The sequence below is a fragment of the Anomalospiza imberbis genome, chromosome 4 (genome assembly GCF_031753505.1).
Source record: "Anomalospiza imberbis isolate Cuckoo-Finch-1a 21T00152 chromosome 4, ASM3175350v1, whole genome shotgun sequence".
Classification (NCBI taxonomy): Eukaryota; Metazoa; Chordata; class Aves; order Passeriformes; family Viduidae; genus Anomalospiza; species Anomalospiza imberbis.
The window spans coordinates 40,461,741-40,487,099 of NC_089684.1; the positions used below are offsets into that span (position 1 = coordinate 40,461,741).

The 25,359-nt window shown below is 39.9% G+C and overlaps 2 protein-coding genes and 1 non-coding gene across 8 annotated transcripts in view; all 3 read right to left on the reverse strand.

Annotated features, from left to right (window-relative positions):
• The window catches only part of METTL14 (methyltransferase 14, N6-adenosine-methyltransferase non-catalytic subunit), a 70,962-nt gene extending 68,845 nt beyond the window's left edge, over positions 1–2,117 (reverse strand). The window contains exons 1-2 of one of the 3 annotated variants that reach the window (XM_068187996.1): positions 1,981–2,117; positions 1,464–1,555 (exon numbers count right to left, since the gene is read on the reverse strand). In XM_068187996.1, the coding sequence (XP_068044097.1) occupies positions 1,464–1,524 (61 nt within the window). In that variant the 5' untranslated portion in view covers positions 1,525–1,555; positions 1,981–2,117. Of the gene's footprint in view, positions 1–1,463; positions 1,556–1,980 lie in introns of those variants that run through there. The other 2 variants (XM_068187999.1, XM_068187998.1) reach the window with 2 other exon arrangements.
• LOC137473513 (small nucleolar RNA SNORA24) lies at positions 1,703–1,833 on the reverse strand. Its single transcript, XR_010998864.1, has one exon. It is a non-coding gene; the product is annotated as a small nucleolar RNA SNORA24 (small nucleolar RNA).
• Positions 2,118–3,981: 1,864 nt separating the features above from the next.
• Positions 3,982–25,359, reverse strand: part of LOC137472681 (bifunctional heparan sulfate N-deacetylase/N-sulfotransferase 3) — a 255,554-nt gene continuing 234,176 nt past the window's right edge. For 3 of the 4 annotated variants that reach the window (XM_068187992.1, XM_068187991.1, XM_068187993.1), the window contains exons 7-14: positions 16,403–16,585; positions 14,789–14,885; positions 13,794–13,917; positions 10,847–11,021; positions 10,302–10,472; positions 9,201–9,310; positions 8,638–8,740; positions 3,982–7,555 (exon numbers count right to left, since the gene is read on the reverse strand). In XM_068187992.1, the coding sequence (XP_068044093.1) occupies positions 7,436–7,555; positions 8,638–8,740; positions 9,201–9,310; positions 10,302–10,472; positions 10,847–11,021; positions 13,794–13,917; positions 14,789–14,885; positions 16,403–16,585 (1,083 nt within the window). In that variant the 3' untranslated portion in view covers positions 3,982–7,435. The remainder of the gene's footprint in view (positions 7,556–8,637; positions 8,741–9,200; positions 9,311–10,301; positions 10,473–10,846; positions 11,022–13,793; positions 13,918–14,788; positions 14,886–16,402; positions 16,586–25,359) is intronic. The other variant, XR_010998365.1, reaches the window with a different exon arrangement.

Consider the following 25,359-nt stretch of genomic DNA (forward strand, 5'->3'; position numbering starts at 1 on the left):
TACTTTTAAGTAAAGTATTTTGTCTGAGTAAGCAATGATTCACCATCTACCAGATCTCTACCTATTTTCTTAAGTATGGATCCCTCAGCAACTGCAAAAATCAACTCTATTTAAAGTTGTCATCTCTGCCCTGCAGCACTTACCTCTGATTCAAGCTGTACCATTTCTGGAATGGTTCCCAGACAGTGCATCAGCCACCTGAAACCACAGATTCTACCCAAAAGGTGTGTCCCCAGAACAGGCATATTTGGCATGTGTAAGTAATCCTGACCAACGTGTAGGTCTAGTCTTAGTTACCAGCAGTTTTTCAAGAAAGGAACCACGCTTGCAGCCAGTCATGTCTCTTTATTGACTTATTCATACATTCGAATGCTTTACATTCACACAGACACCGAAATTACAGCTGGAGTTTCCACTTCCATTTTCCAGACTTCAAAAACTCACCCGCAGCTTCTGCAGCACAGGTACACTCATTGCAACACCCTTTGCAACACTTTGAGAGCAGAGGAGCCATCCCTGAAGGTGCAATACAGCCACTCAACTACCAAAATCAGTACTGTAATAGCTTAAAGCTTAGTGACAGCCCAAAGAGAGAAACAGCACATGATGAGATCCTAACTGTATCTGTCTGTGCAGAAGCAGTCAAGGCTAATTTTAGGCACAGTAAGCGGGGTTCCAGCTCCTCTTCATGAAGATCAGATGGACTGCAGAAGCTCTCATTGAAGCTCCAAATTTTAACTCTGTCTAAAAATCGAGGTAAATACCTAGCCTAAAATTAGCTTTTACTAGCTCTGCTTCACATCCAGAAATATTACTGCTCCCAAAAGACATCAAACTCCAGGATGATGAAACACATCCACCCTACCCTAACCAAAAATTACCAGGTTTCGACACAGCTACTCCTAGAATTCACATGTGGAATTTAGCCTCATCTTCTTTCAAGAGGGTTTTCCCCCTGTAAAAACAAGTTTGAGGCATTTAATATTGCTACTGGAAACACAAACAAACAGCAATCATCATCAAACAGTAGGATGCTCTCCCAGAAGTAGTAAAGCTGCTCAGAAACAAAGCTGTCGATATTAACTTTCAATCTCCCTTATTCCTACAGCTGCAGATTTCTCTTAGTACTCATGTGCTTATGAAAAAAGACACTCTTCCTGCCCAGGATATTCCTGAGAAATCTGTGCACTTAGATGCTTCTAATTTGGCAAGACAAGTACTGGCAGTGTATTTTTTATGCTAGGAATAGTGGATTATGTTTTCTAATGTCACTACATCCAAACCAAATTCCTCCTAATCACATTAATGCACTTGATGAAACTTTTCTCTCCCGAAAACACATAAAAGTTAAGCATGCCTTAAAACAAAACACCATGATACCTTGATTTCAAAGGACAAGTCACAGCAGAGTAATCGCTAAACATAAATTATCAAATCGGTGTTCTTCCTGCCCCAAATCTCACCTCTGAAGAGCTTAATAGGCACAGCCAGACACATACTTTTTGGGAAGAGGATCTTTAACATCTAAGTCTCCATGCTTTCAGCTTCTGTACTCCTGCGGAATTAAAAAAGATTTAAAAAAGTTTAAAAACTGGGCTGTAATAGTGTACTGGAGGGGGGAAAAAGGGGGAGAAACCTGAACAACCAATCAACAAAAAAACACCCAAAAAAGGGGGAGACGGCTAACCCCACGGCAGAATCGGTTTGTTACTTGCCACAGTCAACGACTCATACCCACAAGAGGGTAAAAGTTTTGCCAATTAGCAAGGCCCTGCTCTTCCATGTCTAGGAAGGGAGTGAGCCACAGACGGCAGCTCCCATGGAGTCATGGATCTCTGCTTCCCCCACCACCCCCCTCGCCGCCACGTGGCGGCCGCCATTTTCCCTTCCTCTCTCCCTCCTTCAAGTGGGCCCCGGCCCCGCGCGGCCGGCTCCCACCCGTCCTCCCTGTAACGCAGCTCAGGCCTTCAGGGAGCCTACCTTCTGTCTGTTACGCTCAGCTTCTCTGCCGCTGTGGAGGAGAAGGCGCCCGACCCGCGAGCACCGCCGCCGCCACGGGCACTTCACCTTCACCCTGCCCCTCCGCTTCCCCCTCAGCAGCAACGGCCGCGCCGCGCGACCCCCTCAGCAGCAACGGCCGCGCCGCGCGACCCCCTCAGCAGCAACGGCCGCGCCGCGCGACCGCCACGCGGAGCCCCGTCAGCACGAGACCCAGCCTCACGCGCCAGCGGCGGGAACTGAGCACCAGAGGCGCCCCGGGCTGGGGGCGGGGCTTCGGGCGCTGGGCGAGGCCACGCAGCGCAGGCGCACTGAGCTCGGCCATAAGGGAAAGGCACGGACGGGAAATAGGAGCGATCCCTGTTCCTTCCCGAAGATACCGAGCTGCATCCCCGCGGGAAAAGGCATTCTCCGAAATAAAGCAGAGACCTTCAGCTGATTGAGACAGCGATGCTGCTTTGTCTGTGTAGATACACGTGTGTATATGCTTGGTCCAGTCATAAGATGGCCTTAAATGCTACAATAATACTGCTTGTTACTTGGAAACCATGGACTAAAATAAAAATCAGAGGTCGTGAAAGATGTGCTAGACAAATGAAGTCATCTCTCTAGATGCACACAGATTATTTTCCTTTTCCAGGCCATGTAAGCAACTGCATGCTGGCCAAACATCCACGCTTCAATTTGGAGTCAGAACAGGATAGAACAGAACAGAATATTCCCGTTGGGAGGCACCTACAAGGATCATCAGTTCAAATGCCCAACCATTTCAGGGCTGATCAGAAGTTAAAGCCTGTTGTTAAAGGCATTTTCCAAATGATTTCTAAACACTGACATGCCTGGAGCATCAACTACCTCTCCAGGGAGCCTGTTCCAGTGTCTGAACACCTTCTCATAAAGAAATGCTTCCTAATGTCAAGCCTATATCTCCCCTAATTACTGTAACTTTCACACCACAGCAGCTTACTGTACTATTATTAGTCATCCTCAGTCCAGAAAAGACTCAAGCTCCACATACGTTTTTCAGATAATCACCCTTACTTTGTCTGAATTCCTCCTCCACTCAGGTTTCCCTGGCCCTTGGTTTCAGCTATCAACAGCTGAAACTTTCCTGCTCCTGGGGTTTGCCCTTTGCTGACTATTGTGTTTTCTCCATCCATGTCACCTGGAGAGACAAAAGCAAAACAAAACAAAACCAAAACCCAAAAAACAACAGTGTCTTTTGCCTTTGAGCTCTAGGAATTGGTGGACTGGAAGAACTGAAAAGAAACATTATATGAAAGTAGGTAAATCAAAGACAGAGGCCAAGAAGCTATTATTATTTGTAGCAAGGATCTTTCCCCTTTTCTTATTACCCGGTACTACTTTACTGTTTTTTAAGAGCTTATAGAGATGGGTATTATACAAGAAGCTTAGACTTCTTAGTTTTAAGTTGCATCATTTCTCTGTAATGAATGCAATATTTTGTTAATATAGGTTTCCTATCTCCTACACTCCTAAGCAGCTTTTACCCAGCTAGATAAGTACGATTTTGTATTCTGTTCTGAATTTTTTGATAACGTTGAATTTTCCTTTGGACATTCATATTATCTTTAGAGGTTGCTCCACAGAAAGCTTGTCTCATGTCTGTGTAGGCTGATGCATTGGCACAACTACTGAATCCCCAAGGCAAATGATTTGAATAAATTTTCCTTGTTATCTTAAAAATAGCAAACTCTGGAGATGTTTCTCCAGCGCATTAGCAAGTGCTGGCACAAGAAATAAAAAGTAAGCAGGAAGCAAAAGCAGTAAAACAAGCAGCTGCATAAAGCAGCAATATTCACTCACAGCAAGAGTAAGCAGTATTTTTCATTTCTGAAAACATTTCATGCTGCTCCTGTGCTGCTGGACTGTGTTATAGCTCAGCGTCAAGCTGCAGTGGCTGCTAACCAACCTGGAAAAGGACAACTTCTGTGAACATGAAAGTCACTTCCACACAGCACCACATTTTCTTATCAGAGTTTATTGTTGCACTTCAAATACCATGCCACTATCAGAATAATATCTATTTTTATTAAAAAAAACTCTGAGAAAAATGTTTCCAGCTATTTTCATTCAATGTGAATGACAAAGAGTATTACATCTATAAACATTGAAATATCTGTTTAATTTCTTCCTGAGGAAGTTTCCCATTTTTAAGCAATGAAAAAGGATATTCTGTACAAGATAGTCTGCAAATCATCCAAACTCATTCTTCCTGCACAAGTAGAACTGGGAAAATGTCACAGTATTCTCAGGAATTAGCTCAAATAATTAGGTAATTTCTGATCAGGCTCTGTGTTTACACCCCCAAATGGTCAATATCTGTTCAGAACCACACATTGTTTTTTAATGGCACTGATGGCTGCATAAAGCAAATTTCAGAATCATGTTTATGAAAATGAAGATGACACACACAAAATCAAGCAGTTGTTGAAGAAATCACTCGTGCAGTTACCTACCAGGGGAACAAAAACCATGGCTGTGTTAGCAGCCACAATGAAACATCTGACTTGGACTAGCAAACAGATTTGTTGTAACAAACCTGGTTTTTTAAACAGTATTAATACTGATAGTGTACTTCTGGAAATCAAACACTGATTGCAGGTAAGCTGTGAACAGGAGAGGTTACACTTTGTCAGGTAACTCGTGTGGTATGACTTGATTACTCAGCTGTACTCAGGTGCATCCCCTGACACACCCAGCTGCTATCTGCATGCTGTGCTCAGCCTCCTCCTCCTTCACCAAGTTGACTGCATCTTAATAGTGCTTTTTAAAGGCTCCTGTTAAATGTAAGAACACATTTCAATAGAATAGTTCTGGAATAAAACCCCCCATGCCTTCATACAATCCTTTTACAAACAACTAATAATCCACCCAAGGCCGAGGCCATTCACGTGGAGGATTTATTGTCCCAGTACCTCATGGTGACCACAGATGGGCTGTAAAATTCCCCAGGGGACAATGTGACCAATGTCACCACTCTGCCACTGACTGCTCACTCATTCTCAATCTATCAGCGCCTTGTTTTCCCAGGGCAAGAAGACAGAGAGGGAATCTTTAAAACAAAGAATGAACTAGGAATTATGCTGAAGGCCATTCCTCCTGCATGTAGGGGGCACTCCGTCTGTGTTCTCACCCTGAAAACATCAGGCACTTGACAGCGCCCCAGGTTTTTCCCATTTCCCTCTGTTTTATAACGCTGTTTCACTGAAGAACACGGAGTAACTGAGGCAGCAATGCATAACAGGAGCTTTATGCAATCCCTGCATTTTTAAAACATTTGAGTGATATTACACCAGGTTGTATCAAGAGTAAAATCAATCATGACAGGATGAAAGCCCTGGGTATTTTCTCCAGTTATTCAATTTAACTGTAACAAATCTATATGGATGCTTGCAGGATGCACGAGCAGTCTGTGGCATGCAGAGTATTTGCTTTTACAGATGTTCAGAATCCAGAGTGTTTCTTTTATCAAATAAGAAGTACTTTAAGACAAGTCAGCTTTTGAGACAAATCCATATGACTGAATATTTAGGGTGAAATGAAATTCTCATTCTAATAAATAACAGAAATATTCATCTTAAAAAATGTCTACTCTATTAGGTCCTCACCCTTAATCATGCATATTCCCTTAGTAAAAATGTGCTGCGTAAAGAATATTGTTATATACAGCAGATCTGTCTAGATTTTTTTCTTTACAGGCCTATCAAAACCACGTCTTACATAGACAAAATCAATAAATAATAAAGATTACCAGTTAGAGGTACAGTAAGGATCTCAACATCTGTTTTGTATTTAGGGAATAACAGACTGGTTTCCATTCCATTACCTTGAAAGTTAAATTGCATGATTACATAAATGTCATAAAACAGCACTGAGACATAGGAAGTTCTTCCACCATCTGATGCATGTTTTTAAATATTCACCCTGAAACAAATGATGAAAACATTACAGAGCTCCTGTATAAAGCCTTGCATTTAGTACTGCGGTTCTTTTTTGTTTTCACTAACCCTTCATGCCTTTAGAAACACGCAGAGCCAAAGTTCTGTGAGGAGCATTAAGGCCACACTTAGCTGAAGTTTCCAGTGATCTTCCTCAACTTCTAAGCACTATTGATTACACTTTATCTCATGTCTAAACTGATGCATTGAGAGATGTATTGTTGAGAACTATAACAAGTATCTGCCTGCAAGGGCGGATATTTGTGTTTTCCCATGATTTGAGTGTCATTTTCTACCATGACTACACACCGAGTTTGTTTTTGTCTCCTCTAAAACTCATTCCTAATATTTAATACCAAACATGTTTAATGTATCTGGAAACAGAACTGGTATTTTTATCTGGAAATCTGGTAATTTTTGCAGCTGACGTCATCTAAAGGTTGCAAAAAGATGCTACAATTTTGATGAGGTGGAGGGGGGAAAAGCATAGGTTAAAGGCAAATAAATTAAGGAAAAAATAGTGGTGCAAATTAAGGCAATAAAAGTAAGGATCTGTTGCTGCTTTTTAGGTGTTTTTAATTCATTTCAGTGGAGTCACTCCTGACTCAGAGCAATGTAAGCCCAGAGTGCAGTGTTCGGATCTGGCCGCTCACAGAACCAGGACTGAAAGCCTCTTCCTTGCACTGCTCCAGTTTGGGTCACAACTGTTTAGGTCTAATACTTGTGTGTTTCACATATCCAATCAAATTTCTGCTAAGATAATTCACATCTCAGTCAGTACAAAATCAGACATATTAACTACAGACAAAGGCCCTTCTCACACTGGAAGGGTTTGTTGTCACCGGATATAATGATAGGTTCTGTTTTGGCTTGTTTGTGGTTTTCTTTCTACACCAGTGGATTGCAGATGTTGCTGGGTGTATTTGTTGCCAAGCACAGCTAAATGATACGTGATAACTGTACTGCTCCCCAGTGTTTGCACACACTTTGGGCATTGGCAAGCTGATTCCAAAGGCAGAAATACTCTGGGCATTTTGTGCTACTTTTAATTATCTTATCCTATGCAACACAATAATCAAATCCTAAGAAAAACTGCCAGTGGTCCAAGAAAGGGCTACAAAACCTACATGAGACACAATACTTTAAAACTGATATATAAAAATGTGAATATTTACCATGAAATTGGACAGGTCATGTATCTCTGATGCTTATACCAGTTGTAAATAACTTCCACATATGTGCACAGTAGTCCACAACTCCACAGGCCCAGAAATGTTTATGAGAAAGATTTGGCCCACCAGAGCTCTAAGGAACACATGTATTTTTACAATCCACATGCCAGCATATGGAAATAATTTCTATCCTGTACGCTTTTTTGAAGAGGTATATCTTACAAGACTTTCTGGTAGCTGCTGGAAAGTTCAGGTATGACAACTGAAGTGTGGAAGGATATTTCAAAACGCTCTTTTCCAATGCTATCTCACTTTCTGTAGCTCCTGTCTCAGCCACGATGGCAGGGGTTGTCCCAATTTGTGGAGGAGTTTTGACAGTTCCACATTGTGATCTCTGTAGTAGCTCGACAGAAAGGCCCTGCACTGATGGATACAAAAGGAGAGGTTTTTATTTAATAAAATGCTGTACTGCAGATGCTGTGAATTCAAGGTTTCAAAGTTGTTTTGACCTGTGTGAAAACTTTACTTCCTTTATGCAATTTACATTGTTTTATGCTACCTACTGCATGTAAAGAGCTGAACTCTGAAAGGTAATTTCAAGGGAAACACAGGTTGTCCAAAATGAACATCAAAGTTAAAGCAAAATTTGATTCTACTCTTAGTCTTGTACATTTAGAATCATACTGAAGGTGATGGAGATACTTCTATTACAGTGTGATTGAAATAACAGCTACTAAAATATCTTTGTATGTAGACTTTTATCAGTTAGCAACCCCCATTTTGAGACTTTATTTAGAGTTGAAAAAGACAAGAGTTTGCACAAACACAGTCTTGTCTTATCTGTGACCAAAGTCCTTTTCACCCGATGTTTTGTATTGGTACGACTCTACTGAGGTGAAGTTATTTATAATTTAAGTACCATGAGGAAAAAGTCCTTGGTACATTAATTCTTACTGCTGTTCAAACTGTAGGTTTTTATTTGCATTTTAGGTAGGCTAAATGAAATGGCAATACAAGACAGAATCGACATGAAAGTTACAGCTAGAATAGGAGACTGAACTGCCCTTGGGTACAGGCTGCAGCATTTGATCTGACTGAAATTTCTAAGTCGTCTCATAGACAAGGGACCACATAAATACACCTATCTGATCATGACTGAGAAGAAACTTGCACTGTGGAACTTCTGCTGCTTAAGTCCATAAGGTAAAGTGTACAAGACTTCAGGAGCAGCACATTTAGTTTCCTAAGGGACGCCAAGTTTTAGAAATTATGGGGGATTTTCAATGCTGCTGCTTTTTAGTGACTTAATCTTCACATTTGAAATAAAGAACTGAATGTCTATGCAGTCCACAGCCATCTTAAACATTTCCTTTGTAGGGAAAGGTAGCCAAATAAGTAACTCCTACTTATTTTTGTCTTCTCTCCCTTCTCATGATTTTGCTTGTGTCATGTCCTGTATGTGCCAACTGAATTCCTGTACAATGCCAATGAACAGCATGGTTTACCTCAGAATCCATAGGAGGGTATTTTCTGCCTTTGCTCTTTCCAAGACACTTGGTTTTTCCTTCTTCCAAGAGCTGACACCAGAATCCTTTATGAGAATCAAATCTGAAACAAACAATGTGCAGTGTAAAATTTGTGTGTAACCAAATCTAGGAGTCAGATTTCAAAGGAGTTCAAAGGATGTTACATTCCTGACTGATATAACCGAATCTGCTTTTCAGCTAATGTAAAAAAGAAAGAAAAATTATTCTATTTGCTTTCTGTTTCTGCATATCAGCATTCCATGTTCCACTTATGGAAGTAAAATTAATTTTGATCCATTCAAAATTCATAAGCAATTCTCACAAAGCAGCACTCTGTCTGTCACAGCTCTACCTCTGTAACAGCCAAGTAGCTCAGTTAATGATTCACAGAAAATTTAACCCCAACTTGTATTCTGTACAATTCACCCTACCGACAACTCAAAGAACTATGAAGGGCTTTATTCTGCAGTGAGCCGACATACAGACTAGCTGGTATTTTAGGAATGTAGGAATCTGTGAAAATGATGAACTCATTAACTCACGTTAGGGCTTCAGAGTAATTATAATGAGGAGAGACTCCCAGAAACTTCTGTACTTCATCCATTACGGTAGATGGGTCACTTCTCAGCTGCTGTCCATCAATAATTAGCAACTACAACAGAGAAAATAAATGGCGATTTAATTTGAAATTCATTATTTCAGGCTTGCAACTGAAACTTTCACCTCTGTAAAACTCCATCATATGGAGTGTACTGCCCCAGGAAACAATAATGGGCCCAGTCTCAATTGTAATCATCATTAATGACCTGGGAGCATCTTAATTAAATCTGAAATTATATTGCATTGGAAGCTGTTGTGACAACAGAGAAATAGCAGTGAAGGATCTAGAAGGATAAGAAATACTGTCAGGAAATTGAGAGAGACTGGCCCAGCCAAGAAAAAAATTATACTAATGGCTACTACTTTTCCAGATAAAACACAAGGCCATCAGGGCTGATTCTTCACTATCACTGTGGGACATAAAATATGGCAAAAATCTGCATGGCAATGCATATTATTCGATATTCACGGGTTGCTTGTGGAGAAAAGCTAATGAAAACATAATGAGGAGAATTTTATACAAGAGTCAGGATACCACAGCACTGTGCATCTCATGAAGAGAGATACAAGGCTGGCTGAAAAGAGAGTATGTGGAGAATAACAGCAGCTAGATGCATCGGAGCTTCCTTGGCACACTCCAGGGAAACAGAAGGTGAAGACTCCAGCTTGTCTCAGCTACAAGAGTCCTGGATAAACAGAAGGTTGGGATTGCAGCCAATCTCCGTCTAACTGTTGGGTGGGGAGCAGTGCCAGACACGCTGCCAATGTCACAAAATTCCATTCCAGAAATAAATCCCCAAGTAGATAGCAATCATGTGATAGTGTCTGTCTGGTCTGCTGTTATCACATGACATTCAGGGCTTAGGATGTGCATCTTTTGAGGCTTGACCTTACATGGGGCCAAAGGAGGGTAATGATTTGTAGGATGTCGCTGAGATCAGCAGTCAGTAGGCAAGACTTTAACAAAGGTAAACTTTTAGGACAGTATATATACATATATACATATATATCTATAGGATGAGGATGTCAAGTGTCTTGTTCACCTGGTAAGGTGGGAAGTATGTGAGCCATCTTTCAATGTGGGTAGCATACCATCCAGGTGCCAGGCATCTCTTCTGGAGAGCTCTGAGCTCAGAGGGGGCTCGAGGGCCAGCTGTGATCACCTGATAGAAGCTGAATTTCAGAGCTGCAGGGTCTTCATGGGATCTCTGATGCTGTAAAAGAAGTGACATTGCTGGAACTTTACAGACCACATAAGCTGGGGAAACAAGGCAAAACTGCTGCTCTTACTGACAAAAATTTCTTAGCCTATCCTGTATTTTGAGCATGAACTAGATAACTGTGTCTACATACTAATTTCTGTACATGCTGAATACATTAATTAATTAATTAATAATTTTTATATGCTTGCATTATAGATAACTTGAAAAAGTGGTTACTGGTATTGAAACTCTTAAAATACGACAGATAGCCCATGGGTGATCACAGATGGTCACTGACTATACGGATATATCCTGAGAGGATATACAAAGAGGATTCAGGGTGGAAACCTGGCGTGGTGCCTGCCCATGTTCTCCCAAGTGCATACCTGGTACCAGGAATACGCACGGTCGGACGGGTCAATGAGGATGGTGATGATTTTGGCCTTGGGGATGAGGGAAGCAGCTCTCTTGGGAGCTTCCTCAGAATGGAAATAATTGGCACTTTTCTCAAAGAGGAAGTCAGTGGTGACATTAGAAGGAGTTGGAAAGAAATCCATGTACCTGGGAAAGCAACATCATCCTCAGAACTACTTAAAAATCACACAAAGGCTTATACATCTGTTAAGCATACTTTATTCTAGAGCACTCAATTAAAATATAAGCCTAAGTGCAAAAAAAAAGAAAGCAAACCAAAGCTTACATTGTATATTTGATCATATTTTACTTGGTACTAGCTTGCTTCTCGCTACATGTAACTAGATATTGCAGCTATTTTTTTTAACCGGATAAAAATATTACAGTATTTATGTATTTTAAAATTCATGAGTTCTCACTTTTTAGTCAGAATAAACTGGTGAAGACTAAAGTAGAAATTGAGTTTTCCAAATTTGGCCTTTTGCTGACACCAACTGAAGTGCAAAGTGTAAGAAAAAGCTACTTATTATCAACCAGAATTGCTTTCACTGAGAAGAGGCTGTTTATATGGGGGAGATGCACTGAAGCAATCCCCCACAGCTTCATCAGGTAAAAGGTTTCTGAGCAGTGACAGAATTCACTTATTTTTCTGTGAGTCACATTTTTTGGGAAATTTGGGTTGTATTTGTTTTAGGGTTTTTTGCAAGCTTTCCACATCCGTCATGAAGCTGTAGTTGAATTCCTGCAATTGCTTTGTCATATAAGGACTTTATCCCTGGACCTCAGACCACTTTTTGTTATTGCTGGGGAAAACAATAAATAGGAAATTTTGGCCCTCTCGACTTTTCAGTCAATAACCTGTATTGAGAAAATAAATGTTATTTAAACAGCCTCTTTTGAAGACCATGCTAAAGGACCGAGATTTCCTCCAGTGCTTAGACTTTTCTCTATTCATACAAATGAGCTACTTCCAATATAAATGACGTGCTCTTGTTGGCTTTGAAATTGTAGGCACGGAAGTCAATGGACTTTTATTTCCCAGAAGTGTTAGGGCTGATTTGATGAGAATGATGAAGCTGAGAAGGGTTCAGAGAAACTTGTCCAAGAAACCTGTAACGAAGCTTCCATAAAAAAATGCAGGACTGGTCTGTTTAGACTTCTGCATTTTAACAACAGCAAGATCAGTTCTCATTTCAGTATTCTGCCATGTCTGTTGGAAGCCTACAATTTACATCTACACTGTTCTCAAAAACGCAATACTGAGGTTCTGAAGGCTAAAAGAACCCTCTTCTGCTTCTGAATTTGGCCCTGCTCTAAATCCAACCTTGGACAAAGACTACGAGTCAGTTCAGGGATAAAGCCCTACCTCCACAACTGTAAACAAAATTGAACTGATTGCTATTTGTGATTCTTGCAGGAATCCCAGCCAATTAATGGACTAATGAGAAGAACCCTTGTATCTAATTACAAAGTGGCAAGCTCATTACAAGCCAGCATTGAAACACACTATCAAGACTAGCTGGTCTGAGAGATCTGCCAGCAGACAGAATGCAAATCAAAGAATTAGGCAACTACACCAGCAGGGAGTTCTGAGGATCTGAGACTTAACTGTGGGAACCTGGCAGGAGTGGTGGGGCACAGAGTGGGTGCTGTGGTGAGAACCTGTCAAAGGGATGTGCCTGGTTTAGACAAGCTGATCACTGTGAGCTTTACGCACCAGTGCCACATTAAGATGAAAGTAATCCAACGTGTGTGGCAGCCACATCGTACCTGCACCACAGGGAAGCAGATAAGGCAGGAGGAAAGAGAGAAGCAGCACAGTAGTTTTCCAGCAACATGAAAACATTGATTTTGTGGAAGAACAGGCTTGCTGTACTTTAGCTGCTCCGTCAGCACGGAGCTGCTCTGCCTTGCCTGCATGTCCTTCTCACTGACTGCAAACACCTCAGCAGCAATTTCCCACTGCCAGTCATTTACCCAGCACCTCTCCATTGGCACAAGTGGCTGACTCATCGCCCTTCCCAGCAAGAACGTGCTGCAGCAATTACGACTCTGGGAAAACACATGGCATACAAACTAATTGGATCTGATGGGTCTCCACTGAGACCACAGAACAGCGTTCACCCTGTTCATTTTATGGATGAATACAAAGTCAAAGGCAATAAAAGTATTCTCCCTTGAACTGGGGGCAAAATGAAGAAACATGACAAGAAATCAATAACCCTTCACTGGTGCTCCCAGGCACTACAGCATATCACCAGCTTTCATGCTGCAGTGCTTTACAGTGCAGCACTTTGGGAAAACAGAGGAATCAGGAGTGACATTCAGGTGCAGCTGTGCCTGGTGACTCTCAGGGAGCCACAGTGAATGTGGCAGCAGGGACACAGGCTCTGTCTCAGCACCACTTACTGACCCACAGAGACACATTCTCCTAATTACCTGATCTTTAAAGATCATTTAGAGAGGCTTTCCCGGCCCCCATTTTTTATTATTTACATTATTACTACTGCTATATCCTATTTGAAGGAAGAAATGCCTCTTCCTGATAGTATCTTTCTTTTTCTCTTAAGAAGTAAGATTTCCAACAAGAACATAACTTTTGTGTCCATATATCCAACTACCAACCATTACTGTCCCACTTTCAAAGGCATGTGTAATGAGAAATACATCATTTTGTTACTGCTCTGCACATATCCATATCTGGTTCTTTACAAGAAAGCCTCACAAAAGTTAGTGCATTTAAGATATTCTGTAGTAAAATCATTATTCACTTTCATTTATTTCTCATTTCAGAAAGACACTGAAGGTTATTTCTTATCTCACTTTATATATGCACAGTTACCATTACCAACAGTAATGTCATTTTTATATTGTTCACAATATATAAACTTTTATATTTATACTAATAACCCATCTTACCAATCAATCCCCCTGTGGTAGTTATTTCTATTAAAGAACTGTACCTCCTCAAAGGTTTTTGGGCTGGGGGAGTTACTAATGATGGAAGGATGCATGATCAGGAACAAATACAAGGCTGTAGTACCTGCAAATAGGATAAAAGTCCAAGATTTAAAATAAAAATACACACACACACACACATACATTTTTGGAGGGATCATAGCTGCAGATGGGACTAAATCAGCTTTATTCCATTTCAATTCACTGAGGGGATGTTGATTTATGTCACCTAAGATCTTGCACTTTCTGAGCTTTTAGAATTAGGACATTTAAATAAATGAAACTAGTTAATACAGAGTAGTTAAAACAGGAGTACCAGTGTTGAAATCTGTTTTTCCAACTTAAAATAGTCATGTTTCAAAAAATAATGATTTATGTATATGAAACTGTCACAAAAACAATTTTAGAATGTTGCATTCAGTAGCTTTTGGGGATTGGTGAAGATGAAAGGATTTTTGCAACTTTCTGATCACAGAGAAGAAAAATAACCATTGAGTAAATTTATAAACTAGTGCAATCTTGTAATGAAAACTGTCCATTAGGAACTTCTTGACTTGAAAAAAATGCCAAGAAACAACAAGATTCTATAAACAAGATACATGCAAAAATTTGCAATTCAGAATCCCACCCATTTGAAAGATGTCTCTGTCCTGTCCTTTTCCTTCTTCCACTTTGACAAGAGCTTGTCTGTCTTGTGCACCTCTTTATCAAAGTTTACTCATTTTGACATAATGCCCAAAAGAAACTGACACACACCTGAACCCCGCATTTTCAATTTGTACAGACTGCTGTTGTAACTCACATGATTAAGCTATATTTGCATGGCATCCGAACATAAAAAAATGCTGTTGGATGATCAAGATCTCTACACAGCAGCCTGGGTCAGCAGTGATTAATTGTTTTACTTATTTGAACTTACACCCAGGCTATCTGGTTGGAATAAAAGAAAATCTCACCAGTTTTCTGGGGTCCTACAACCAAGAATTTTGGTAACCGATCACAGGTTTTTTCCTTAGACCAGATATCTTTGTGTCGTTTGTCATCACAGGGGTTCTAAAACAGAGAAGAAAACTTTTCAATCACATTTGAAAAGGTTCTTAAATTGCCCTTATATATAAATTACCTATTTTTCGCCCATGTACAAATATTCTTACCAGAAATTATTATTTTTGCTTATGACTGAAAACCAATGCATTCCAGAACTATTCCAGTGATTCAGAATGGTATTTCCAATGTAACCAGGTCAGAACCTGATTTGCTGAAGTGTCTGGAATTTTTTTTAAGGGGAAGCATGTTGAAGAAATATATCCTACACATATAAAGTCACCCCATTCCTGTAACAGCTACCACACTATATATTACCACACTGCATTTTAAAACTAAAAGAGTAACTTGATTATGAATTAAGGCTGTTTGTTCACAAATACATATTCTGATCTTCCAATACAAATCAGTACCTAATAATAATCTTTAATCTTTGCTGCTTCACAATTGAATTGGTTTACATTTGTTCTGGAAATGCTACTCACAAACAATTTTTGACATTGTTTGGCAACACTGCACTGAGATGAAGAGAATTATCTTCATGTACCCCTCTGAGGCTAAAGAATATATACCTGTATTCAAAATCACATCAATTATGGACAAAACACACCACATACAGTATGTCTTAGTCACTGTAACTTTAAAATGTCTTTTCTAAGTAATTATAATTTTTCAAGTAACTTGGCTGCAGGCTAATTTTCATTTTAAAAATTATTGTCTCTTAGTGTTATGCAAAATCCTTGACATTCTCCCCTTTAGTTCAATGTTTTATTCAAAACCAGCATGAATTTCAAGACGCATATTTAAGTACAAATTTGCAATCTCAGACCTTAAGTTGGCAATTCAATATTCAACACTGGAAAACATTTTAGTAAGCAAGCTTAAATACATTTTTATGTTTGATTTAGTAAAGTTTGCTTCTTAGAGTATTTCCACCAAGCCACCTTAATAAGATTATATTTGGGCTAATACTATCACTGTCAGGACTCGGGTATCTACAGCTTCTTGGCAAACTTCCTCCTTGGGCAGCTCCCAGCCTACTGTGAATAACTTCTGATGTAGCTCATCTACTTTCACTTGGCTAATTAGGGTATCCATGGTCTTAATGCTCTTTTCTCTTCTTGGATGCCCTCTTCTCCTTACATGCTTGGAGAAAAACTAATTTCTTTAACTGCTAGAAGATGCATATAAATCTGCCTGTCAAATGCTTTATTCCTGTTAGTTTCAAAAAGAGAAGAGAAATAATACAACATGCACTTGCCTGCCTTTGCCCACATTTTTAAAGGCAAGTAGTGCCACAAATAAAACAAATTAAAGATAATTTTAATTACACATCTTAATGTATATAAATTTCACGGCCTTTTACAAGTGACAGGGACCACAATCACATCCTGAAGCTTCAGTTGCCTGTTTTATGGAACTAATTTAGAAATATACTGCTTTTCTCTATGAGAAACTGAAACAAAGAATAAAAAAAAAAAAAAAAACCAAGATAATTTTTCTCTGGTCTCTTGCTCAGACTTCACCTGCCAGAGAGGGTCCTTCTGCTCAGGGAATAGCTCAAAATACTTGTGAGCCAGCTGGACCGGGGCAAGAGTTTGCAGTTTCAGGTTTGTCCAGGTATGAACGAAGTTGGCCAGATTCACAAAGGTGTACAAGCCCAGGCGGTCGTTCCCGTAATTAGACAAGTGCGTCATGAAGATGCTGATCTGTGGGAGACAAAATGAAGAGCGCACCTCGAGTCCTTGCATCACTAGACGGCAGTGCAGCCCTAGGTAATGTAAATCTCATTTGCATTTTGCTCTTAGAGCAGCAAGCCTTTGGATCACACTCACACAGCCCTTACTACCCTGGCCCCTCACTGAATTACATCCTTCTGCTCAAGTCAACTCAAGGCAAGCAATGAGGAAAACACTGGAGCAAGTCCCATGAGCTCTGTGAGCTGCAGGATGTGCAATGCTACCCTGGGGTTGGGCAACACTGACAGCACCTTGATGTGCACTTACTTCATGGGATACAGCAAAAACAATGCCCACTGCTTTACTTTAAAAGGAATACAAATGCAATGTTAAAAACATAATTTTGTTTTCATGGAAGAGTAAAGAAGCCACAGAGTAGGGAAGCAGCTGAACTTTATTGCTGTGACTTTAATCTCGTGGCTGCAGCTCTAAGTTTTCTACAGTGCCCATCTCTTCTACAGAGGTATTCTGCAAGCACTGGCCTGACACACAAAACAGTCAAAAATCTGAAACCTGAGTACTTTCAAGTAACTGTGCATGGAATTTTCCCAAACAAAAAACACCAAAAGTTTTAAGGCTGCTGGTATTTTACTCTCCCAGTATCTGACTATGAAGGTGATACCCAGATACAGACTCCCACTCCAGCCCTTGCTCCAACTGCACTTCTGCACTCCCAATGGAAACAATGCTTCCGTGAAGGAACCTCACAGGAAGGGTATCTTTGGATACACCTAAACCGAGCTGGTGTACAGAGCAGGAATACATAGACTGCAAGGATGGGCTCTCAGGGACTGAGGAAGGGCTGCAGACAGAACCTCCTGTTTTCTACCGTGATCCCTTTCCAAGGTAATTTTTTACTGATGCAACAGTTTGCTCTTACACTCAAATCTGCAAACCCTCGCCTCTCCACCAGTGATTTCTTTCTTGAAGTTCTTTTTAAAGTAGAACTCTCCCAAGATAAACTCTCCAGACTAATTTCCATTAAAAATTAGAAACATGACTCTTTTTATAAATAAATCTGCTAATGCCATGAATGAGCTATTTCTATTTAAAGCAAAATCTGATGTAAGCCACTTCAAAAAAAGAAAAGGTTATCATGGTCATAATGCTGAAGTTAATTCAGGAACTGAAGTTAATATTTTGTAAAGGAATTCCAGTCCTCAGCTTAAAGAAAGAAAAAGAAAATAATGAAAAGCTGGTGTTTACAGTAAAATCAGAAGATACACACTGCTAAATCACTAGGAGATTATCTTTCTTTGTGGGTAGGACTGAGAGTGAAACCCCCTTCCCTTTAGGCACCTTTTCAAGTTTCCTTTTTCATTTCAGTTCTCAAAGCAGGAACAGAGCAGCCACAGAACTACATTCTTCTCACTAAAGTCACAACCAGCAGGTTTCCATAAAAAAGGTTAACCTGATTTCCTGACAGCCCCTTTCTTTCCTACATGTGGGCTGACCTCTGACATTTTTAATGTCAATTCACCTCCTGGCAACTCCTTACCTGCCAACAGCTACTGCACTGCCATGAAAGAAAAAGCAAGAGAAGTTGAAAAGATTGCTAGTTCAGGGAAAATATAATTATTCTTTCCCTGAAGAGAATATCACTGTAATTTCAAGAATGTCAGTACAGGCTGAGAAATTGAATGGACATATCATCATAAATAATTTCCAGCATATAAAACTGTGTCAGTGAAGGGGAAAAATTACCAGAGACCTAAGCTCCCATGTTAGTTATATTTTTTAAGTCAAATACTTCATGGTTAATTATTTACAGCACAAAGATGATCAAATGCTGGTTGAAAACTTAAATGGCTGAAGCTTGTAAAGAAATCCCTGCTTAGCCAAGCAGATACATGACTTTACATTGTAGAAAAAGACTCTTCTAGATGGCATCATGAATATCACAGATCAGCTGACAGGGATAGTGGACCACTCCCTCCCATCTGCAGGTGGTGCCATATTGGGTTTATGATGCTTTAATTTCCTCTATCACATCACATCCTGAGTAATTCAAACAAGTACTAATTAACAAGAATCATTATTCTTTCTCTGCAACTAATAGCATGCTATGCTTCTAAAGATTTACTCTCTTGGAACCACCAATCAAGGAGCTCTAAAAAGAATCCTTTGTGGCCATCTCCCAAGGCTAGACCTCATAAATAACACTATTTGTTCAAAAATCTCCCACCTCTGGGAAATGCTGTAAAATACAAACAGAACTTAATATATTTCTTTATTCCCTCTTCAACAGGGAAGCAGCTGTGAATAGATTTATATTTACTCTAACAAGCATTTTAACCTCCCTTTCAGATAAAAAGAGCTTATTTGATTTTATTATTTCCAGCACTCTTCTCAAATAATTTCTTTCAGACACCTAAGCATTTTCTTTATTTCAATGCAGAAGGATCACCCTTTTTTAGCTGTTCCTCATAAACAAACCATCATCTTGGTTGCACTTCAATGCACAGTCTCCACAGGATTTAATATCCTTCACAAGGGAACTGAAATGGAATGCAGGCAGTTTTTAAAATGATGGTTTGGGACTAAATCTGACCTCTGGGCAGCAGCTTCTTTCCTGCTCTCACATATTTTCAGATCAGAGCTGCAAAGGTACTCTCCCGTGCCCTGCCTTCTCCTTCCCGCTTCTCTTCAGGATTTTCTTGTTCCCCAGAGTGAAAGGACAGAGATCTAAGTTACATTTGCTCTCTTTCCCCAGTCCTGATTTTATCTGGGATTCTGACTGGTACTGCAGAAATGTAGGGAAATGAGAACAAGCACTCAGGAGAAAGCCTTTATCTTTTTGACTGCTCATTCTATACAGTGTATTTCCTTACTACAACATATCCCAGGTTAGAGGCAAAAGCTTTTAGGTCAACAAACTGGAGTTGAGACCAAGAAGGAGCTGCTGCTATTAAATCATGTCTCAGGAAAAGATTAACCAGCATGATCTAATTTATGTATCAAGAACAGAGAGATGCTTGACAAACAACTTGCACAGAATGAAACAATGCAACAAGTCACTCAACTTCTAGTGATGGATGTTAATTGGCTGGGTATTTTAAAAAATACTTATCACTACAAAATCAAGATTATTAGGATGCTGCACCTATTGAAATTATACAACAAGGCCACTACTCAAACTAAGCTTTTGGAGTCTTGGTAACAGCTGACAAAACAGAGGTACCTGCCTCCCAAAGGAATGATATTACCACTCCCAAGAGTGACTAGCCCTTCCTAGGGCTCCTGGCTTCTTCCTCTGGAGTCAAGGGGTCTCTCTTAAGCTGACAGGATCAGACTCCGGAGCAGAGAGAAGACTCTTTTTTCAGATATCAACTGCAGCAGTAAGATAAGTGGAGGGAAGTCTGACACTTGCAGGACACTAATGATCATGAAGAGTTTAAATATTTTGGCATTTCAAATCTAGAACTAGAAGATTTGGTATAAGAAAAAACAGGCAATGAACACTTATTACATACTGGGCAGTTATTTTTTTACCATATATAGATCTATTGCAGGCGATTCCAACTAGAATAAATTCCTACTAATAAACCAGTCATCAAAGTACTTCAGTCATAGGCAGGCACTATGTCACCCTCCCATCTGTGCAACAACATTACAAGGTAGCATTGAGGCCTCCCAACTCAATGAAGTTCAGAACAACCCTTCACAATGAAGTTAAATTATGATTGACAATTAATTCTGTGGTCTTGGCTAGGCACTCACAGCAGATGCATTACCAATTTGGAATATTGCTGGTATTTTAGCTACTGAGCACATGTTTACAGGCCATGAGAGTACATCCAACTCTCAGAACACCTATATTCCAATTAATTTGGCATTGTGCACACTCTGTTTGCAGTCCTGTTGTCATTTCTAAGTTATTCCGAACCGTTTTGTTTCAGATATTCAGGTATTCAGAGACTCAGTAACAGCAGGTTTTGCTCCATTAGACTGTTATTCCAAAGTGATGGAATAACAAATCAGAGCAGAGTCTATATTGAATAAGTATTTGTAATAGCTGAAAGACAGTCCTTTCAGACCTGGATGCTTGCAGAAAAGCTGTATTCAATTCCACCATGGAGATTCCAGCTTGCAACTCCCTTTTTAGCCCTGAGGTTGTCCTGCTGTTTTCACAGCTGCCACGGACCTGTCCTCTGCATTTACATAGTGGTGTCTCCACCATAAATACAATGGAGCCAGGGAAGAGTTATGAGCTCAAACATAATCATGTATTTGATGTAGTTCTGAATTGTTGATCAGACAGTCAGGAACCTCAAGTTTATTTTCTGCTGCTGCTCATTCCCCTTTTGACTAAGTAGTGGTACTGTTCAAAAGTCTTGCTTCACTCTAAACCACTGGCACAAAGCTTTCCATTCAAGAATTTTAAGGATCACAGACAAGTAAAGATTTCTGATTGCCAAAGTTTCAATGCATTTCCTGCCCACTGCTACAAGGAATCAACTCTAAAGAGACAGCTATTCCTGTCTGGCTAGTCCACAGCCTCTCCACACTGCCTGTTCACATAGGATTTTTTTTTCCTATTCCAGCCACAAAATACCAGACTCTGTCTGGCTTTTACGGGTGGGTTTTGAAGAAGAGATAGGAAGGCAAAGAATACTTGTGCTCTGCAGTCAGCCAAAATGCTTGGCCAAACTGATTTCTCCCCCTGCCCTAAATGATGGCAATTATTGCTGCAGTTACAGGCATGAAGAGGACAGGGAAGAGATGAAACTGATGCCTTTCTCACCCATTAAATGGGGCAAGCCTGTCAACCTGGACCATCCTTCCTGCTTCTCACACTCAGTACAGTTAAATATAAGGTTGTGCCAAGCAAGATGGACAGAAAGGGAAGAACTGAGTCTGAATGTCTTTGATTTTGATTTTCTTCTGTAGTGCCAGTTCAGGGTCACATTAAGATACAGCAAGTTCTGCTGATGCTCATACAAATCCTCTCATTTTCAGTGCTGAAGGAGATAATTTCTCCCTTGGTACAAGACAATTAGCTTAATAACAGCTCTACTCACTACAATTGGGGAGAGGTAAAAATTAGAAGAAAATAATACTTAAAAATGAATGCACACATAGATTACAATTATTTTAAGATCAGTCAATGTGCCTAAAGCATTAACAGCCTTTCCTCTTCATCAGCACTGCTGTAACCATGTCAAGAGCACACAGCTGGCTACACATTAGTTTCATTGTTGGGCTGTCAACCATATCAAAGCTTTCACCAAATTCCTCTCTACAGGGCATTTTCCCTTTTCTTTCCATCTGCAGACACACAGTACTTTGCAAGGAAGTGCACATAATGCAATTACTGCATTCTGTTTGGGTTTTTAGGGGCAGAAAAGGTATAGAAAAATTTCATGAAGTGTTGGTTACCCTTCAACATTCATGTCATAGTATAGAAAAGCTCCAGATCTGTATCTTATGCAGTTCAAAGGATCTGAGAAGCAATGGTATAGTTGATGGCAGTGCCTATACTGACCCCTTCATTACACACAGCTCAAAACCTAACAGCTCACTTCCTACAAAGGACAGATTTAGGAAACTGCTACAATTTCATTCTAAGAAACACTGAGCAGAGATTTGTTTTACTAATCCAAGAACTTAACCACATATTGCAGAGAGATATGAATCTAAAATCACTGAAGATTCTAACTAGTTTATCAGGAAAAATACTTGCTAAAATGTTTTAAAGACAGTACAGTGGTATGAAAACCAGTAACAATGTGAGACAATAAACCGGAGATGTGTTTGAATGGATAAGATAATCATCGCTGCACACTTCTACAATGCACATTTTTCTTGTAGCTTTGCCCCAGAATTCCCTGTCTCAGTCAGTGCAAGTCCCTCAACCTCCCTGTAAGTCAATTATTCAGCTTATAATGTGGGAGAAATAATGCCAGTATACCAATAATACAGGCTGCTGAAGCTTGCTTTTTTGTTTCCTGTAAAACATTTTGTGCAAGATCCTGATACAGCATGATCTTGCCCGAGGGCTGCTGCAGCCAGCAAGATCTTTAACAGGAGACAGACACACAAAATATTACTTGAAGAGTAGGTAATAGTGCTCTCTTAGTGCTTGGGTTCTTTTTCAGCTTGGTGGCACTTCAGAATTTGGGATAGCTTACAGGAATAGCGGTCAGGATCAGGTCCCAGCCACCAGTACAGGGGTACCAATGCAAACCACAGGAACACAGCCTGCCAGCTGTGTTATTTGCTACTCCACCAAGCCAACTGCTGGATCCCAGTTCCACAAACAGCATCTGCGGAGCAGGATTTCCTGAGGCCTTCCATACCTGCAGAACGCCTGCTCGTACAATGCTCTGGAAACAGGGCCATCACACTGGCTCTCATGACAAAAACCCACAGCTGCACACAGGATCCTGTGGTTTTCTGTGCTTTATCCTGCACATGGTGGCTGATCAAGCACACCGTAAGGAGGCAGAGACTCTCTTACACCACTGCACAGCCAAAGCACTGAGAAATTTTGGGCTTCATTGTTAGGGGCACTTATTTCAGAGTAGGGTACTCAGTTCCTGAAGTCTCAGCCTGGTAACTTACACTTCAAAAATGATATTCACTTCCAAATTAAATATAATGAAGAAATTTGTTAAGATTAACATTTAATACACACTCACATTTTCCAGGTTGGGAAACTATTTATGTACTCATTATTGAGAATGTTGTTTAGCTGACATTGTAATGATTCATGGGTGGTGTTTTCCCTTCTTAGTTTTGTATCAGTGAAAAATAACATTTTGAAAGTGCCTCATAATGGAATTTTTGCATCCTCTCAACAGCTGTGTGTTTCACATAAAGAAATCCCAGCAATTTTAATGAAAATACAAGAAAGCTTATGAAATCCAAAATGCTACTCCATAATTAGACAGACTCCTAAACCTATTGGGTCTTCATTTTAATGCCCAAATTTTTGCCCAACTCTGACTTGCAAACTATGACATAAATACATGCAAGACCTAAACCCCACAAATATACAAACCTCAGTCTTTAAACTATGTGCCAGGCTAATGCTTAGAACCTCAGGAACTGTTTATAGGCAGATATTTAGAAACCAGATGCACTGTCTTCTCAAAGGCATTCTTTAGAAGGAGTCTTGGGCAGATTTTAGCCTAATATTCATTTACAGTTATATTTAGAAAACACTGCATTTAGCTTCTGTTCTTTTAGCCTGTATTGTATTTGGGATATCATAATTTTCAGAAGCAGGTGATCACACAGTGATCACACAGCAATGCATGAATCAAAGACCGAATTGTAATGTATTAAAAGACATTACTGTGCTCTCATTTCAGGATGTCAGGCAGACATGATCAAACCTCCATGATGAATATCAAAAATCAGGGATGTTTCACTGCTTGTCTTCCCTTCAATTTTCTTCATTCTTCTTATTTAAAAGGCTTATGCCTCAAGCACTCATATTAAATGTTGCTGTTTCCTTACATTGTAAAATAGTTTTTGGCTGTTGTGGCTGTATTTCAAGGTGAAATATATTTTGTCCTGACTCAAAATATTGTTCTGTGCCTTCCTCAAATTTGCTCACCTAGTAACTTCTAGTCAAAACCCACATATTGCCAAAGGACTGCTATGGTGCCAATACCCTCCCCACCCAATGAATTTTCCAGGTCTCAGCTCTATTAACCTGGGGTTGGAAGCAGATGGTCTTGAAGGTCCCTTCCACCCTACACCATTCTATGACTGATTCTATGCTGTGCCTGGAACGTTACACATCAAAGCCAGCACTGCAACCACTGCCACCCTCTAGAAGGGAAACCACACGAGTGCTAAAGAAGTTAAGTTTTTATTTCCCAGTTCTGCTATGTGACTGTGAAAAAGGGGAACAAAACACAGTAACTGCTCTCAAAGAGCCAAAATTATAGCCTGAAAGAATCTGAGGCTTGAAAAATGCACCTGCATATAAATTGTTGAAATAGCTTTCAGAAATTATTTTCCTTTGGACTGTATTACATTGCAGAGGATTAAAAAGGGCACAAAATATTTAGGCTGTTATCCCAAAAGATTTGAGTGGAAATATGTTTTGTTCCCTTTGGTGTTCCCAGTGACTACATTTCCATAAAACAGCAGAATTTTATTTATATGTTTAATTTGGATCCCAAATGAAAACTTCATCTAAGAGTTTGTCTAAAAGGTCAGTTTTGAGGCAGCTGACCTAATCCCACACCATTTTGAAGTACTACACTGCTCTCTTCTGTCAGTGTTCTGTAGTTTCAGTGCCTCACTTCGTCTTTATCTTCCGTTAAAGAGAAATGAAAGATTAAGCAGATATGGTTCATTTACTCAGATCTTTTCTTACAACTGTGTGGCTCTTTTACTTGGATCTCTTCTTTGAAGCTGCTATGAAAGAACAACTGAAATTTCTCAAAACTGATTGGAGGCCAAGCATTCCTTTCTTGCAGCCTTCTCACCTCAATAAGTGCTCCCAACACTTGGCATCACGACTTTGGCACAGCAGAGAAATGAGATACTCATAACAGTTCTTCACACTCGAACTCTTTGAAATATTAAATCTCAGGGGTCTTATTTCATGCAAAAAGTGAAGAACAAGACAGACTGGCACTGCTGCATTATAACAAAACAGATGTCAAAAAAAGGTGGAGACTGCTTTGTACAACTAACAGAACATATATAATATTAGATCTTAATTTAAATAATTGAAAAAGCAAAAGAACTCACTGTCAGTAACCATTACTGTTTGGGAGACC